This window comes from Lagenorhynchus albirostris, chromosome 2, assembly GCF_949774975.1.
Source record: "Lagenorhynchus albirostris chromosome 2, mLagAlb1.1, whole genome shotgun sequence".
Lineage (NCBI taxonomy): Eukaryota > Metazoa > Chordata > Mammalia > Artiodactyla > Delphinidae > Lagenorhynchus > Lagenorhynchus albirostris.
This window is the reverse complement of record NC_083096.1, coordinates 112,464,068-112,483,623: the sequence shown is the minus strand read 5'-3', so window position 1 is coordinate 112,483,623 and position 19,556 is coordinate 112,464,068. Positions and strand designations below refer to the sequence as shown.

The following is a 19,556-nucleotide window of genomic DNA, read 5'->3' as shown; positions in this document are numbered from 1 at the left end:
CTGGGTATTGACTTACCACTTATTAAATGTGGCTCTTTGTGCCAAAGTGATGCATTCTTCAAAGACAAACCATTTACACTTTTTTCAGTGCCTCAGTGTATACTAAATATTCTTTAAGGGTTGTAAAAGTCATAAAACCAATACATTAAGATTACAAAAGTACTTTTAGAGTGGAAATATACTCCCAATGATACATATGCTAGAGCATTCTTAAGAGCTTAAGTATTTAGTCTAATTGAAGTCACAATGGTGATATTTTTCAAAATATGATATTATCATTACATTTTCTGCATTACCAAGGAGCAAGTTTTAGCATCAGTAGATGAAAACAATGCTGACTTCTTAAATTTGTGCACAAAATTAACTGGTATCACACCTCCATTGATTCATGATTATCTTCTTAATGAATGGATTTTAAAACTTCTCTAAGATAGGAAGGAACAAGACCACTGAAATATTGATTTATGATTATTCTAATACTGCTCAGCATTTGTGAAGTAAACTGTGTCCACAAAGCATGTTATAATTACTCATTCTGAAACACCTTGCTGAGCTAGTATAGAAGAATTCTTTCATGTAGGCATGAAATGAACGCTATAAAGCAACATACTAGTTGAAATTTTGCAGGTCTACACACTATGATTTCCAGCATCACAAGTGGCTTAAGGAATGCCTCAACTGAGAATGGACTCCCACTGGTGGCCACAGTGTTACAGCTTTGAAGTCAGCTTCCTCTTGACTGTACCAGTAATTCTGCCATATGGATTGTCTAATGGTAGCAAGACCTGTAGAAAAACCACATGGCAAATTCAGAGGCATTAAAACAGACCTACCCTTTTTTCTACAAATCAATATGAAATCACAACAAAAAACAACTTGCTAAGCAGGAAACTGTATAGGCCCTACAGTAGTTACTTCAAACAAGGTAATACCTTACTTTTCTGGCAATAGTTGAGACATGAGGCGATTTTCCAGAAAATTAAAGAGTTGTTTGAAAAATTTTAATCATCAGGATATAAATGTTTCTCAAATTCATTACATTTCCCTGCTTTTTAAACAGAGTGTGGTGAACATAATATGGCCTTTGCTTAATGACTCGCTCTGAACGCCAATCATTGTCAATGCTAAATACTGCCGTGCCCTCAGGAACATTTGAGGTCCTCAGGGCTCTTAGCCCAATGCTAAATGGCTCCAGACAGCTGTGCATTTACAGTTCTTCTGTCTTCCCACCCTGTCATTTGTCACTTCTCTGCTGTTCTCAGTGTGTCCTGACTCACTGAGGGCTTCTCATATGTTGCCCTCACTATGTACACACCTGCTGAGTGAGGGCCCGGGAGTGGCTCCGGCCATCCCCAGAGAGCAGACACAGACGTGGGGACAGCTTGTTCAGCCACTCGGGTGCCTTTATGCGGAGCCCTGGCCCAAAGGGACTCGGGCCTTCCTGTCTCCAGGTCTCCAGAGGAAGCTTCGTGTCTTACTTCTTGAGCAAAAGACACTGTGGCCTCAGTCTGCTGGCACAGCTTCGAGCTAGGATCACTGCAGGCCCGAGGCATCAGGGGGCTCTGGGAGACCCTTCTCTCTCCATCGGGGCTCCTGAGCTAAGCACTGCTCTAGTCATGATGCCTGACCCTTTCTCTGTTTGGGGCTCATTGGTTTCACCTTTGTTGAACATGGCCAGGTCCCTTTCCTGCCCTTTAGAAAGTAATCAGTCGGGACTTCCCTGGGGATCCACCTGCCAAAGCAGGGGACACAGGTTCAAGCCCTGGTCTGGGAAGATCCCACATGCTATGGAGCGACAAAACCCATGCGCCACAACTACTGAGCCTGCTCTCTAGAGCCCGCGAGTCAAAACTACTGGGCCCCTGCACCACAACTACTGAAGCCCACGTGCTCTGGGGCCCCGTGCTGCAACTACTGAAGCCGGCGTGGCTAGAGCCCGTGCTCAGCAACAAGAGAAGCCACTGCAATGAGAAGCCCGCTCACCGCAACTAGAGAAAGCACATGTGCAGCAATGAAGACCCAACACAAGAAAAAAAAAAGTTCTGGAAATGTATAGTGGTACAAAAAAAAAAAAAGTAATCAGTCAAAAAAGTCTTTACATTCTAATTAACGGCATTCTGGGAATCTACATCCTCTCCTTCCTCTGAAGTAAATAGTGCTGCCTCTCCTTCAGCTGAGTGGACAGCAAGTGGGATCAAGATTGCACTCCTCTTTAACTCAGGGCCCTATACCAGCTACACCTGGCACCCGAGCATGACCTTAGGTACCCAGCACTGCTCCCCAGCCTCCAGCTCCAGCTGTAATGGTACAGAGCCCAATGGAGCCATCAACATAATTTGCAGAACAGAAACAAGGTACCTGGCCAGAGGGGCTGTGACTAATAAGGCTCCTGGATCAGCAGGCCCAGAATGTAGGACCTTTTGGACTCCCTTCATTGGCCTTTATCCACCAAAGGATATGAGCAGCAGGGCCATGGTAATAGATAGTCCCTTCCTATCTCACTCCCCCTAGACACTAAAAGCAGCCAATAGAATGGTGGTTTTTTTAGCATTCTAGAAGCCCATGGGAAGATGGATCAGATAGAGAAAACCTGCCATTCTGAGAGTGGTCCAGCTGGGGAAGGGACAGTTCTGATCTCCCAGGACTGACACAGCAGGCTACCTGTAGGGACTTCAGGCTGGCTAGTCAGACACACTGACTTGGCTCAGCCTTTTGCATGGCTGAAAACAAGTCAGGGTAAGTGCTTTTTTCAAGGCAAGGTTTCCTTTCAAAAAATGAGCTTCCTCATCTTGCCTGCTGTAATGGCAACTAGAAACACAAATATCTTCATTTTTTGTGTGTATAATGTATTCCACTTAAATTGACTACTTAAAAGTTAAAGATGATAGAAGAAAATGAACATAGAATCTTTCTTTCCTCCTCATTGCTTCATGATAGAAGAATAATGGAGCTGTGACCTTCTGTGGCAATTTTCAGAGAAGTAGACCTCAAAGCTATTTCCTTGGGCACACTGTTCTTTCTTTGTCTTTTACTCTCTGCAATTTCCAACCTTCCTTTAGAAGTATTCATCCACTTCTAGCATGCTCCAGCCTCAGATAGTGAAAGGCCAGATTCTAAGAGGGCTCTGAACAGTGGCAACTATAAATGTTCCAAAAGCAAGAGCTGTTGGGGATAGTATCATCCCAAGTTTATAAAGAGGGGTAAAGAGGGGTAAAGACTGAGTGGGGGGAAACGTGCTTTAAATATGTTTGAAGTTCTCTTACCTCTTCCCTGTTGATCAGTCCCATTTGGGACATGTCTATGGTAAAGTAGTGAATATTTGGCAGGCTGATTTCCATAGCTTCTATCTGAAATCCACAACAATATGCATTACATGGGGAAACTGTGAATCTGTCTCCGTTACTCCTTCCCCACAACTACCCACTAGCTCATTACTCAGATTCTACCTGTCTCTGAGATGTTCCTCTGATGTTCCTCTACTGCTTGACACTATTCTCTCCTGCTAGTACTATTATTAAATGATGGACCCACTCTTCTCTCTGTGTATGAAATCCGTTTCTCAGAAAAGTAAAATCTCCTTGGGTCAGAAACCTGGGACACGTGCAGCATCCAACTGGCCTCCTGGTGCTGGCTTGTCAGCCTCTTAAATTCCCTCTCCATCCATTCCCTCCTCTCCAGGCTTGTCCCTAACATTTGCAGGTCCTGGAGTAAGAGTATAATTGGACGTCCCCATACCAGATGTTTAAAGACTTAAAAGTTATGAATCAAGCTAAAACACTTTCAAGTGAAATATATTCTGTCCCTCTAACTTGACAAATAGTCCTTCATCACAATCTGGAAGGTCAGGATCGAATTTAAAATTCTCTGATTCCTTGTAGCATCATGCCAGGACCTGGCATCATGGGAAGAGCCAGCCCTCAGCCCTGGCCATCCCATCTTCTCTCTTGGACTCATGTGGGTGGTTACCCCAGCTTGCATGTCAAGGCCCATTCATACCTCTAGCAAACATCTGCCCCTTTTCTCACTCTCGGGCTTAAGGGTACACTGATGGCATGACCTGCACTCTAGGGGATAAATCTGGGGAACAGGCTTACACAGGTTCTGGGAGTAGTCTCAGGGTTATTTGGGCAGGACATTCTGGGATGTAAACATCCAGAGAATGGTCTAGAAGGGGAAGCACGGGCTCCTGAAGTGTTTGTTGCCTTGGTCCCACCAACTCCTCATCCAGCGGAGAGAGGCGTAGCTAAAGGAGGGCTTGGAGGGGGTGTGTGGGCCGTGGCAGGAGTCCCTTGTGCCCAGGTCTAAGGATGGCACTGTTCCTCTCCATCCCATCATGGCCTTAGTTCACATCCTCATTGCCAGTTTTCTGCAACAGCCTCCCAACAGGTCTCCTTGTCTATGGCCCATCATCCCTTTAATCTATCACATGTCTTTCAGAGTGGTCTTTGTAGAGTGAAAATCTGGTAGTGCCACACCTTGCTTAGATCCCTCAGTGGCTCCTAAGAGTTTTCAGGGTAAAATACAGACTCTACAGAGAAGCCCACAAAGGGCTTCCCAATCTGCTTCCCAACTCATCTCTAGGCACATGGAAAGACTTTTGCTCCTGGAGCTTCACTTGTGGCAGAGCCTCAGCAGTAAATGACTGTTCCATGTTGCCTCCTGTCTCCATCCCTACCCCCTCCCTCACCCTTGAGTATGAACTCAGATAACCCCTACCTGTCCCTTAAGACTCAGCTCAAATACCTCTTCCTCCAGAAAGCCTGGCTTGCACTATCCCTTACACTGGAGTTAGGTGACTTCCTCTGAATTTCCATAATATTCTATTCTCTATTGAACTGTAAGTTTAATTATTTTCTTCCTTTACTTAATGATGAACTCTTTGAGGGTAGGGAGGATGTCTAATTTATCTCTGATTTCCTCATGTGCTGACAGAGACATAATAACCATTCAATAATATCGAATGGATGGATGGATGAAATCTCTCTGCATTTATCCTTCATTCTCTGGCTCTCCTGAAACATAGACCCTTGGGATAATTACCCCTCCTTCGGGGCATTTGAGTGTCCTAAATTGTAGCAGGTTGAAGAGACTCAGAATTTTCAACAAAACTAAAGAACTACAGCAGTGGCCTGTGTTTTCAGGTCAGACAGATTTTTACTTTTTTTTATTCTCTTCTCACTTTCTATAACAAGCTTTTGAGCAACAACAGATGTCATTTTTCATGTGTCTTCCACTTTCTTATTTTAACTCTCTTTCTCAGAGCTGACAGGAGACACAAGTTCTCTCAGTCCTCGGAATGGCAAGTGACAAAACCTACCTCAGGAACCTGGTTCAGGGAGAGCACCTGGATGTCATAGAGGGTCTTCTGGATAGAGGGCGAGTACTCGCCTTTGTCATAGGGTCCAGCAAATTTCTTCAGAACAACGTCCCTAACAGTGTCCCTAAGACACAGAAAAGAGAACTGAGGGCCCTCACAGGGTGGTCTTTGGGGAACATATTATGAAGCTAAGAAGCGGTACCCTCTCTGTCTCCCCGAAAACAATTTTATTGCTGGTTTTAGAGAGGATTAATATCCTGTAACGCCAAAAAGAAAAAATAAAAAAAACCCTAACTTCCCATTTCCCTACACACACACACACACAAGTCAATAAACCTATTGAGCATAACTAGGTTATCTTCATAATCTGGCACCAGGGCCCAGTGGGCCTTCCAGGGTGTTTCCCTCCATGCTGGAAGAATTTTTGAAGAGGACTTCCTAGTATTCTAATCTGCTTGGTTTGGCCCGTTGCTTGAATTGCTGCATTTTCAGGGGTATTACCGTGTCAGGCTGTGTGCTAACTATTTTATGTAATTACTTCATTAAATTCTCTCAATATACCAGAGGCAGGTACTATTATTATCTCCAGTTTAGAGATGAGGAATCTGAGCTAAAAGTTAAATGATCTACTCAGTCCCCCTCCTTAGTGGGAGGCCCAGCTTGTACCCCGACTGGCTCAATTTCGTGCTCTTTTCAACATAAATACATCAGACTGCTGCCCATGGGGAACACTTGAAAAAAGGAGAAAAAAAGATTGAGGTGAGGTTCTCTTCAAGCATTTCCAACCTATCACATAATAAAAGGAGCAGAGTAACACTCTGCCTGTGGGAGGAAGCTACCAGGGGGCAGATTCCAGCTTATCACAGGGTAGAAGTTTCTAACAATTAGAGCTTCAGCAAAGGAATGAGATACCTGCTCAAAAAGCAAACTGGGATTCAGAGGCCTAATCACTGCTTGTTGAGGATGTTAAAATAAGAGTCACACCTTACAATGCTAAAGCATTTATCACTTATAAAATGCTTCTGTAACTTCATCTCATTTTGAGTTTAGCCTAGGGTGGCCGCTTGTCCCAGTTTGCCTGGGACCAAGGGGTTTCCTAGGACATAGGACTTTCAGTGTTAAAATCAGGAAAGTCCTTGACAAACTGGGACAAGTTGGTCAGCCTGGTTTAGCCCTCTCTGCATCTGCCATGAAGTAACAAGGCCATTATCCTCATTTGATCCCGTGTTTCTTAAAGTGTGCCCTTTGGTCCAGCAGCATGAGCATCACCTGGGAGTTTGTTAGAAATGCACGTTCTCAGGCCCCATTCCGGGCCATAGAATTAGAACCTTTGCGGTTGGGCTCAGTGATCTGCAGTTTAATAAGCCCTCCAGGTGATTCTGATACACAATCATGTTTGAGTACTACTGATTTAGTCAATTAAAAAACAGAGGATCAGGGAAATCAGGTGGTCTGCTCAAGGTCATTATAGCTAATAGCATCTTAGCTAATAGTGCAGATTTACTAACTCAAAGTAAGACCAGTATTCTTCCTGTTATCCATCAGAAGGGATGTCTTACAATGGGGAGGCGGAACTGAATGGCTTCCAAGTTTCCCTTTCAGATGGAAGACTCCATGAACTCTGGGCCCCTGGAAAAGAGGGTGGACACTACCTCCACCAGCGCCAGGCCCTAGCACTCGTTCGTACCAGGTGGCCTCGAAGTCCACGTCTCTGTCCTGGTGGTAGCGCCACTTGCAGTACACTTGGGTGGCAAAGCACCGGTCCTTCACCTCAGGGAGGGTGGTGAACTGGTCCCTGATGAATCCTTCAAATCCGGACTGGGTTGTTTTCAAGACTTTGAGGTCTTTGATTCCAGAATTAATGACTGGAGGTCCTGTTTTATGTCAAAAGGTAAGAGGGGATGAGGTCATAAAGAAAACAGTGCCTTGTTACTGCCTAGCCCTGAGGATCCTGGTCATTAAAACACGGCACACTCCATTTGTACAAAGAGCTACATCACTGCCTGTGTTTTCTCTCTCCCTGCCTCCTCTGAAGTCCACATGATGAAGACGGTGTGCCTTTCCTTCTCTCTGAATTCCACAACTCCCTGCCTTCTCATGCCCTAGGAGAACTTATGGTCAGAGACTAAACGTCCATGCTGTGTTGAAGCCCACAGGAACAAACACCTTTTTCTCAGCTATGTGCAGAGGTATCTTCTAGGCCAATTACCTTCCACATTTTGAGCTCCATCTCATTCAGCAGGCAGTCATGCTGGAATGAGTTAATAAACTCAAAAGCAGCTCCTCTGTCTGCTCTTGTGACGCCCTTTACTGGGGGTGGTCCTCATGCGGACTGTCTACACTGCTGATGGCTCCAATCACCACCAGACCCCTCAGTTCCCTTGCGTTTATGAACTCAGCAACACCAGAAAAATTCATGAATAGGTAGCATCATGGGCGTGGATGAGCCTAAATAGAGACTGGGAAGATGAGGTCAGTGACCCATGAGGTATAGATTGCCTATGTGGATTCTCATAAAGGCCTTTGTTTTTTGGCTGAACTGAGAAGGCGCAAAGTTGGCTTGTGGGGACCTGGGCAGGGTGGGCAGAGTTGAAAACAATGGAGGAGATGACATGGCTCTCCGGCCGTCCCTACATTACCTCATGAGGTGCATCAGGGAGGTGGAGGGGAGAGAGGCATAATCAATCTGAAAAAGCTGTTTACTTATGCCTGGCAGTTCTAGGTCAGGGCCCAGATGACAGGTAGGGTACCGAGTTAGTGAGGGGAAGATTCTATCTTTCTTTTTCTATGTGGAACACACTGTAGTTCCAGCAGTTTGGTGAAGCCTGAAGAACACATGGCACCAGGTGACACACTGGGAAGCCCCAGGGTACAATGTCTGTGGAAAGCGGCCTTCTTCCCAAGGAGGAGTGGCAACTGGCACAGCAAATGCTGGGCAGAGCCAGTGAGGCAGCAGTTGTACTCAGTGGATGCAAACTTCTCCCTGAGCACGTGTGAGACAGCCCTCCAGGCTGGGAGAAGGTAGGAAAGTTTGGCTGGAGAGGTACAGCAGTTTTGTAATAAGAGAGCAACAAGGTCAGGGAAATTCGGGAATTAACTTCACCATGGCCTTATTTGTATGTGCAGGCTGGTGAGGCCAGGACACTCAGGGGGCACTTGGGTACAAACTCCCAAAAGCATAGTCAAGGCAGAATGACTTAGATCACCTCTTTTCAGTCTTGAAATTAGTCCAGACTAATATCTGTGCTTTTTGACCTGTTGAATCTCAAGCCAAGAGCTGGAGGTATCAGGCATCACTATGTTATACATGGTCTTAGTTGAAGAATAAGAATGCAACCCACAATCCTCAATTAAAATCCAGGGCAGCTCTTAATAATCCAATGGTTTACATCATCCTGTGTGATTTCTATTGCTGTGGTTAACTCAGGAGTTGTGGACTTTCAGAAGTAGGTAAATAATGACTATATTCTGATATTTTCCCAACCACATGTGTGTACCTGCCAGAGAGAGCAGTGGCCATAGTTAGTGGTAGATTTGCTGATTAAATATGTGCTGATTAAATAAGGTTTTCTGGTCACAGTGTTCTAGGATAATGTGGTAAGAGAGAAAATGGTATTTTCTCAATTGGAAAATACTGAAGTTCTCATTGGAAGCTATATCTGAATCAGGATCAAGAGAAAGATACCAGCAATGATTTCATGCCTTAGGTTGGCTGGGTTTATCAGATTCTAAGTGTTATCAAGACACAATTCTGCAAAATTGGCATTTCTAACAGTGTAAAGCTGACCCAAGTGAGTCTTAAGTCTCAGACCCAAGAGAATTGCAGAAGCAATCAATAAGTGTCCGTTAAATGAATGAATGAGTGCAGTAAAATTGACTCACCTTAACAACTTAGCCTTACAACTTAGTGTCGTTTTCTTCTAGACAGTTCTCCTCCATCAATCTTTACCATTTCCCTTCCTGATCTGCCCCCTCCCCTCAACCCTCACACACAGACAGTGTGACAGGGGGAGAAGGGGAGGGCATCAACACTGAATGAGAAGGTCCTGACTGCCAGCATGCGTTCTAGTCGTATGGCTAGACACTGGCAGAGGTGGAGTTTGAACTCAGCACCCCATTACGAGATTTCATGCTTTTCTTCCCCCTTTTTTGGATCACTGCCCATCCTCAAAATGTTTCCTCCTTCCTTTAACTCTCTCTTCCCATTTCTGTAATAAAAGAGGACTTTCCAAGAGACAAGAAAGTTGCCACCACCATTCCGCGATGTGCATTCAGGGCTCAGACAGAGGCCCCAGTTGAAAAATATCATCCCCGTTGGTTTGAAATGAAGATTGAAGCATCACTTTTAGAAATGACCCCATGTGTCTTGAAAACATTTTATCATTTTAAAATTTCCTATTGAAATACCAAGACCCCTTAGAGGAGTGACTCCTTAAGCCTTTATAAACTAATATCATAATTTACTTCCAACAGTAATCCCTTCTAGAAAAAAAAATCCTATAGAAATGAAACTTGAATTTGTAATCAGAAGTGGGGTTAGAACAAGTAGTGGGAATCCTCGAAGGAGGATAAAGAGAAGTCAAGGGAAACCAAAGGCAAACTTTATCTATTTCTGCTTTTCCTATACAGCTGGCCTTGATCATCAGCATCTATGTGAGCCAACCAGACTTTGAATCCTCAGTTGTCTCAATCATAAAAGGATTTCCAGATGCAGGGTTACATATGTTTGAGTCCATAGTCTTGGGACTCAGGTTCCTTGAAATCAGCCTCAGTACTCTCCATGCCTCTCCTCCCCTATTTATGGGCAGTATTTCCTTGATAGAATGACTTAACCTCTCTCTACCTTAATTTTCTCATCTGCAGGAGATGATAATCATAACTATTTCCTAGAGATGATAGATGTCTAAGATGATACACATAAAGGACTTAGTAACTTAGTAAAATGGCTGTCCAGGAGGAAATGCTCTATAAAATTATTATGATGATTTTGCCCTAATTGACCTTTTCTTATTGACATCAACTCCCTGTAAATACTTCCCATGTTTCACAAAAGTTCATTGGGTTCTGAAAACTCCTTCTGACATGCCATCCCTATCCACCTCCAGCCCTGTGATGAGATTTATTGATCTTTGGGGAGTGTCAGTCTGCTAGGTAACTTTGAAATGATCTACTTTCTTGCTAGAATCTGAAAATGGAGAAAGCAGTTGCATTTTCTAATGTGTTTTGACCTCAGTTTCACGTGGAATAAAACATCTCACGTTCTCAAAGACAGTTCACTACTGCCACAGTTTAGGCAGAACGCAAAACATCTACTCTGGTGTGCTCATCATTCTATGAACAACGACAAAAACCTATTCTCTTTGAATTTGAAAAATACATTTTCTTGGCACGCATCAGACACCCTGGATGAAATCTGGGAGCTTATTTTATCTTCTCTGTTGGCGGTGCCCCAGCTTTCTGAACACTGGTAGGAACCTGAGCCTTTCAAATTCATGGGCCCATCAACTAAAAATACGATGCTTCACACACTCTTAAAAAAAGATTCCAGTTTAGACTAACAAGAAGTAATTCAACCCAAAAGACTGTCCTTTTCTAGGTTACTTCCTATGAAACCACTTAATCAGCTCTTTTTTGCCTTTCTGCCATGGTTATGGAGTAACGCAAAAGGAAGATTTTCACATTTTACTTTGCTAGAACATAATCTTTTCTAACTTTCAGTGTCCTCCTACACACTTAACAGACTGTGGTTTATCTCTCAGAGAAGCATACATCCTACCCCTTCAGGTCTCTAAGAAACTGCAAATTAATAGAAACTAAGCCTGATTCCTTACCTACGCATCAGGTGTCACAAAGCACAAAGCTTTACCGAGCCAAGAAAAAAAAATCCTGTCATGAAGGGGATAATTGCTTCCACACTTAACACCTCCAAAAAGGACACAAATAGCTAAAAGGAGGATATTTTAAAACTATATTAAATCATTCTAGTAGAAAACCTCAAATTTGTAAAGTGCTAGAAAAAGTGAAGATCAATTAAATATCATTTGCCTTTGAGAGTCCATTTAGCTCATGGAGGTAGGTTGAAAGCTCCCTGTGTGCAATTCTGGATGGGGAGAGATGATGTCACCCAGATGGAAGGAAGTTAACTGGGTTTTTGTACAATGAGGTGATGATCAAGATGATTTTTAAAAGATCTTGTGCTTGCCAAGAACTTTTATTTTGGAATAGCTGAAGAGTGTCTTAGTCTTGATATCAAAATGACACAAGCAGCCTTCTTGGCAGTGGCCATCTCTGTCCTGAGTCTCCCACTTTCCCCATCTCATTTCTTCCATCTGCCCTGCTTGACACCTCTTAAATCTCTTCTCCTCCAGGACTTTAGTTTTATCAATCCCCTTCCTAAAATCTTCCTCCTACCCCTACTAGTCTCCATGTCAATAGATTTTTTTTTCACCACTACAAGACAGTATCTCTTATTTGAAACCTCTTCTCTATCTTCCATTCCTCTATTTGGTTATGCTTTAGTTGAATTTTTATAATTAGTGTCAGATTGAGAGAAATTTGATGCTTAAAGAATTATGAATTATAATTCTAATTGTGTGTGTGTATTTGGGGGGCGGGTGTTGGGGAGATTCTCTGCTTAGTTCAACTAGTTTAAATTAGTGACTCAACCATCCCAGCGACTTCAAGGCTTGGCTAAGCTTGTAGTTCACAAAGACTCACAGAGAAACAGTTTGGAAGATCGAGGTTCCATATAACACCTACATCAACAGCCTGTACCGCACACGCAGAGCCTAGCTCTCCTCTCGGAGCTGGGGAAATCACAAAAATAACACCAGCCCTCATCCCTTTGGTGAAAAAATTTCTCTCTCTCTTCCAGATTCTCCCATGGAACTAGCAGACTTTGAAACAGCTAAAAGAACACTTAATGATGTAGCTTAAAAAGATACCCTAGGAAAAAATAGTGTAATGGGAGTTTTATAGCAATTCTCAGGGCCTAAAGTGGGTGCTTCAGATTCAGTAGGCTTTCTATAAATGTTTGTTCAATTAATAAGAATGAATCCAGTCCACCAGGAGAAACCCAGTTACATATCCTGCTGGGAAAATTTGCAGGCTGAATGGGTGATTAAGTACATGTGTTTGAGGGGGCAGAATTCTCACTATCCTAGCCAGCCCCCCACAAAAAGCCCTACTTAGAGGTTTGTAACAACAGCCTTCAGCATGTAAATTGGGGTGTGTGTGTTTGTGTAAGATGATTATTTTCTTTAGTTAAGCCTATGCAAGGGCATTTTTTATGACAGTGATTGTACACTGAATCACCTCATGATATCTGCAGTTTTAGCTCCTGGAAAATAAGCAAATTAAGAATTAAACTTTGTTACCAAAAAAAAAACGGCATAGACCCCTACTCTTCAAAGAGGGACAGAGTACAAATGTCATCTTCAAATAGACAACACAGGAAGATACACACACTCAGGAACGTGCGCACACATACCGCACACACCCAAGGCAGCAGATGCCTGCTTCCCTGCTGACCCCTGCCAGCCCCCGCATGCTATGGGAGGGGGGAGGTGCTGGACTCCAGACAAGTCAAGCTGGAGCTCTGGGAACACTGCCACAGTGATCGCAACACCCTGAAGTTTTCTGCAGAAAGAAAAAGCTTTGGCCTGATTCTGTTGATTAGTTTCCTCCCGGTAGCAGCCAGGTGACTAGAATTCAGGCTGATGATAGCTCCTGGTAATTCCTGGAAAGAACAAGGGTGTGAAGAACAGCCTGTTTTCTTCCTATGATCAGCTGAGCCCTATATTTGGCCACTGCACTTCCACCTCCAGGGGTCTGCTAAATATTCTTGCAGAGGGAGGTCACCAATGATGCCTACTTGCCAAACTGCACACTCTCTTCAGTCTTCTTTTAAACCAAACTTCTTAACCTTCCTGTGGCAGAGACCACTAGCAGGTCCTCTTCCTCCTGGGTCCCCGGCTAGACTACATTTCCTGGCCTTCCTTGCAGTTAGGTGTGGCTGTGTGATTGGGTTCTCTTCATTTGATGTGCTCTGTGCTACTTCAGGCCTTGAGCAGTTTCGCCTCCTCCTTTTTTTCTTGAAGGTCTTTTCTTCTCCTCGTTGTCTGGTATGCGGAATCTACTCTGAAGGTGATCCCAGAAAGTGAGGATCAAAACTGTCTGGTTGCATCAACCTGGATTCCTGAATAACTTCCCGGAGAGGAGCATCCTCCCAACACACACACACACACACACACACACACACACACTCTGAACTTGACTTTTACAAAAAGCTGTAAACTTCATGTGTGAAGCCACTACATATAAGCCTACTTATTATGCATTCTATTATCTCAATAACTATCCCTCATTTCTTGAAATGTATTTTCCCTTTGCTTCCATGGCACCACTGTCTCCAAGCCTCCGCCTGTCCCTCTGACCATTCTTCTCTCTCATTCTTTAAACTGTCCAACACTTAAACTGGGGAATTTTCCCCCAGGCCCTCTCATCTTTGCTCTTCTCACTTTATATGTTTTTCTGGATTGTTCCTTCTTCACCATGGCTTCACCAACCAATTTGGAAATAGATAGTCTCCAAATCCATCCCTTATTCCCAAACTTACCAGCTTCCTCTGGAAACTTCCTCATTATATGTATTATTCTTAGTCAACACCCACAAGTCCCTGACTTTAGGATAACTTTAACCCCTCCTTCTCTCTAACCTTCCATCCTTACTCAAATACTCAGACTTATAAGCACACTTCAGAAATGCCTCACATAATGTCTCTCCCCAACTTCTGTAGTCTTTTCATCTCTACCTCTTCTGCCTTAGTTCAGACTCCATCATTTCTTCATCTCTGCAACAAGTCTCCAAATGTCTCACTACTGCCTGTTTCTCCAGCCAGTTTACCATAACCTTGGTCAGAATTACTAAACAGTACACACATACACATAAAGACCTTTCCTGGATCTCTATTATCATTCAAAATAATAATAATAACAGCTTTCTTTCAAGGAGTGCTTCTTATGTGCCAGGTACTGTGCTAAATGTTAAATTAACATTTATCTCCTTTCATTCTCTGGGTAATTGCTGAGGTAGGCACTGTTATTCTCATGTTAGAAATAAAAAAAAAAACACTGAAGTAGTATATTTAATGTGCTCACAGTCACAAAGTTATTAAGTAGAGAAGCTCAAATTCAAAAACAGTTCAGTATTCATACAATAAAGTTAGGAAATCATCCACATGCAATGCTAGTAGGGAGGTTAAAAGACAAAAGTAGTCAATTCATTTGTATCCACGATAAGCCGTTAAGAGATACACAGAACAATTAGATGTAAAATATAATATCAAAAACAGTAATCATGAAGGGAGCAGAGTACAAATGCAAGGTATCTATATATAGAGAGATTGCTATACAAAAACCTCATGGTAAACACAAAACAAAAATACCCACAAAAAAGAAAAAGAAATCCAAACATAATACTAAAGATAGTCATCAAATCACAAGAGAAGGGAACAAAAGAAGAAAGGGGAAAAAAGAAGAACTACCAAAACAAATCCAAAACATTAACAAAATGACAATAGGAACATACATATTGATAATTATCCTAAACATAAATGGACTAAATGGTTCAACCAAAAGACATAGACTGGTTAATGGATAAAAAAGCAGCATCCATATATGTGCTGCCTACAAGAGACTCACTTCAGACCTAGAGACACACAAGACTGAAAGTGAGGGGATAGAAAAAGGTATTCCATGCAAATGGAAATCAAAAGAAAGCTGAAGTAGCAATACTTATATCAGACAAAATAGATTTTAAAATAACGACTGTCACAAGAGACAAAGGACACTCCATAATAATCAAAGGATCAATCCGAAAAGAAGATATAACAATTGTAAATATATATGCACCCAACATGGGAGCACCTTAATATATAAGGCAAATGTTAACAGACATAAAAAGAGAAATTGACAGTAACATAATAATAGTGGGGGACATTAGCTCTCCATTACATCAATGGACAGATCATCCAGATAGAAAATCAATAAGGAAACACAGACCTTAAATGATACATTAGATCAGCTGGCCTTACTTGATATTTATAGAACATTCCATCTGAAAGCAGCAGAATACACATTCTTTTCAAGTGCACATGGAACATTCTCCAGGATAGATCACACACTGAGCAACAAAGCAAGCCTTGGTAAATTTAAGAAAATTGAAATCATATCAAGATCTTTTCCAACCGCAGCACTATGAGGCTAGAAATCAACTACAAGAAAAAAATTGCAAAAAAACACAAACACGTGGAGGCTAAACAATATGTTGCTAAACAGCCAATGGATCACTGAAGAAGTCAAAGAGGAAATCAAAAAATACCTAGAGACAAGTGAAAATGAAAACACAATGATCCAAAACCTATGGGACACAGAAAAAGAAGTTCTAAAGAGGGACGTTTATAGCAATACAAGCTTACCTCAGGAAACAAGAAAAATCTCAAATAAACAACCTAATCCTATGCATAAAGCAACTAGAGAAAGAAGAATAAACAAAACCCAAAGTTAGTAGAAGGAAAAAAATCATAAATATCAGAGCAGAAATAAATGAAATAGAGACTAAAAAAAATAGAAAAGATCAATGAAACTAAAACTGGTTCCTTGAAAAGATAAACAAAATTGATAAACCTTTAGCCAGATTCATGAAGAAAAAAAGATAGAGGGCCCAAATCAAAATCAGAAATGAAGAAGGAGAAGTTACAACTGACACCACAGAAATACAATATGCCAATAAATTGGACAACCTAGACGAAATGGACAAATTCTTAGAAAGGTACAATCTCCCAAGACCGAACCAGGGAGAAATAGAAAATATGCACAGGACAATTAACAGTAGTGAAATGGAATCAGTAATTTAAAAACTCCCAATGAATAAAATTGCTGGACCAGATGGCATCACAGGTGAATTCTATGAAACATTTAGAGAAGAGTTAACACCTACCCTTCTGAAACTATTCCAAAAAATTGCAGAGGAAGGAACACTTCCAAATTCGTTCTATAAGGCCACCATCACCCTGATACCAAAACCAGACAAAGATACCACAAAGAAAGAAAATTATAGGTCAATAACACTGATGAATATAAATGCAAAAGTCTTCAACAAAATACTAGCAAACTGAATCCAACAGTACATTTAAAGGCTCATACAACATAATCAAGTGGGATTTATCCCAGGGATGCAAGGACTTTTCAAAATCCACAAATCCATCAGTGTGATACACCACATTAACAAATTGAAGAATAAAAACCATATGGTCATCTCAATTGATGCAGAAAAAGCTTTTGATAAAATTCAACATCCATTTATGATAAAAACTCTCCAGAAAGAGAGAACATACCTCAACATAATAAAGGCCATATATGACAAACCCACAGCTAACATCATGCTCAATGGTGAGAAGCTGAAAGCATTTCCTCCAAGATCAGGAACAAGACAAGGATGCTCACTCTAGCCACTTTTATTCAACATAGTTCTGGAAGTCCTAGCCACAGAAATCAGAGAAGCAAAATAAATAAAAGGAATCCAAATTGGAAAAGAAGTAAAACTGTCACTGTTTGCCGATGACATGATGCTATACATAGAACATCCTAAAGATGCTGCCAGAAAACTATTAAGCTCATCAATGAGTTTGGTAAAGTTGCTGGATACAAAATTAATACACAGAAATCTGTTGCATTTCTATACACTAACAATGAAAGATCGGAAAGAGAAATTAAGGAACAATCCCATTTACCATCGCATCAAAAGGAATAAAATACCTAGAAATAAACCTACCTAAGGAGGCAGAAGACCTGTAATTCAAAAACTGTAAGACACTGATGAAAGAACTTCAAGATGACACAAACAGATGGAAACATATACCATGTTCTTGGATTGGAAGAATCAATATTGTTAAGATGACCATACTACCCAAGGCAATCTACAGATTCAATACAATCCCTATCAAATTACCAATGGCATTTTTCACAGAAATAGAGCAAAAAAAATTTTAATTCGTATGGAAACACAAAAGACCCTGGATAGCAAAAGCAATCTTGAGAAAGAAGAACAGAGCTGGAGACATCATGCTCCCTGACTTCAGACTACACTACAAAGCTACAGTAATCAAAACAGCATGGTACTAGCACAAAAACAGACATATAGATCAATGTTACAGGATAGAAAGCCCAGAAATAAACCCATGCACTTATGGTCAATTAATCTATGACAAAGAGGCAAGAATTTACAATGGAGAAAAGACAGTCTCTTCAATAAGTGGTGCTGGGAAAAGAGGACAGCTACATGTAAAAGAATGAACATAGAACATTCTCTAATACCATATACAAAAATAAACTCAAAATGGATTAAAGACATAAATGTAAGACTGGATAGTATAAAACTCCTAGAGGAAAACATTGGCAGAACACTGTTTGACACAAATCGCAGAAATACTTTTATGGATTCACCTCCTAGAGTAATAGAAATAAAACCAGAAATAAACAAATGGGACCTAACTAAACTTAAAAGTTTTGCATAGCAAAATAAACCATAAACAAAATGAATAGACAACCTATGGACTGGGAGAAAATATTTGCAAACAATGCTACTGATGAGGGATTAATTTCCAAAATGTACAAACAGCTCATACAGCTTAATATCAAAAAAACAAAGAACCCAATAAAAAAAATGGGCAGAAGACTTAAATAGACATTTCTCCAGAGAAGACATACAAATGGCCAACAGACACTTGAACAGATGCTCAATATTGCTAATTATTAGAGAAATGCAAATCAAAACTACAATGAGGTATCACTCTCACAGGTCAGAATGGCCATTATTAAAATGTCTATTAATACTAAAAGATGGAGAGGGTGTGGAGAAAAAGGAACCTTCCTGCACTGTTGGTGGGAATGTAATTTAGTGCAGCCACTATGGAGAACAGTATGGAGGTTCCTTAAAAAACTAAAAATACTAAAAATAGAGTTAATCATATGATCCTGCAATCCCACTCCTGGGCATGTATCCAGAGAAAATTCTGATTTGAAAAGATACATGCATCTCAATGTTCACAGCCACACTGTTTACAGTAGCCAAGACATGGAATCAACCTAAATGTCCATCAACAGATGAATGGATAAAGAATATTACTCAGCCATAAAAAAGTGTGAAATAATGACATCTTCAGCAATATGGATGGACCTAGAGATTATCATATTAAGTGAAGTAAATCAGATAGAGAAAGACAAATATCATATGATATCACTTACATGTGGAATCTAAAAAAAATGATACAAATGGACTTATTTACAAAATAGAAATAGACCCACAGAAATAGGAAACAAACGTATGGTTACCAAAGGGGATAGAATGAGTTGCGGGGGAGATAAATTGGGAATTTGGGATTAACATATACACACTACTATATATAAAATAAATAAACAACAAGGACCTACTGTATAGTACATGGAACTATATTCAGTATCTTGTAATAATCTCTAGTGGAAAAGAATCTGAAAAAGAATATATATATATACATATACATGTATGTATGTGTGTGTGTGTATAACTGAATCACTTTACTGTACACCTGAAACTAACACAGCATTGTAAATTAACTATACTTCAATTTAAAAAAAGGTTTAAAAAAATCTGTTAATAAAAATAGCAAAGCAGGAAAAAAAAACAAAAACAAAATGAAAACAGTCTAGTCTGACAAGACCTATGGACTTAACTACCATGCAAAAACTGCCTCCTAGTTACACCAACTTTTTTTTTTTTTTGGCCATCCTGCATGGCTTGCAAGATCTTAGTCCCCTGACCAGAGATCAAACCCGGGCCCTCAACAGTGAAAGTGAAGAGTCCTAACCACTGGACCGCCAGGAATTCCCTAGTTAGGCCAATCTTGCTAGTATGGTACATTAGGCCCAAACCAAGCTCTTCATCCTCATCTCTGCTCCTTACATTCTAAAAACTGAACCCTTCAACCCTACTACCGTTGCTCAAATTCTTTGCCCTTTCAACACTAAAATCATTTGCCTAGTATGGTGATCTACATAAGGCAGATGCTCGAAATATTTGTTTCCCTCTTCCACTCTTTATGACTCCTACCCATGTACATTCTGTTTCTTCTGCCTGTAATTTCCTTTCCCCTTTCTATGTCCAGCACATTCTGAATCATTTTTCAAAAGTCAGTTGGAATATT

At 41.1% G+C, this 19,556-nt stretch overlaps 1 protein-coding gene across 1 annotated transcript in view; it reads right to left on the bottom strand.

Moving 5' to 3' along the window:
• Positions 1-538: 538 nt before the first annotated feature.
• Positions 539-19,556, bottom strand: part of LOC132515516 (uricase) — a 34,870-nt gene continuing 15,852 nt past the window's right edge. Inside the window, exons 5-8 of the mRNA XM_060141920.1 lie at positions 7,005-7,191; positions 5,318-5,441; positions 3,264-3,347; positions 539-785 (exon numbers count right to left, since the gene is read on the bottom strand). Coding sequence (XP_059997903.1) covers positions 711-785; positions 3,264-3,347; positions 5,318-5,441; positions 7,005-7,191 — 470 coding nt within the window. The 3' untranslated portion in view covers positions 539-710. The remainder of the gene's footprint in view (positions 786-3,263; positions 3,348-5,317; positions 5,442-7,004; positions 7,192-19,556) is intronic.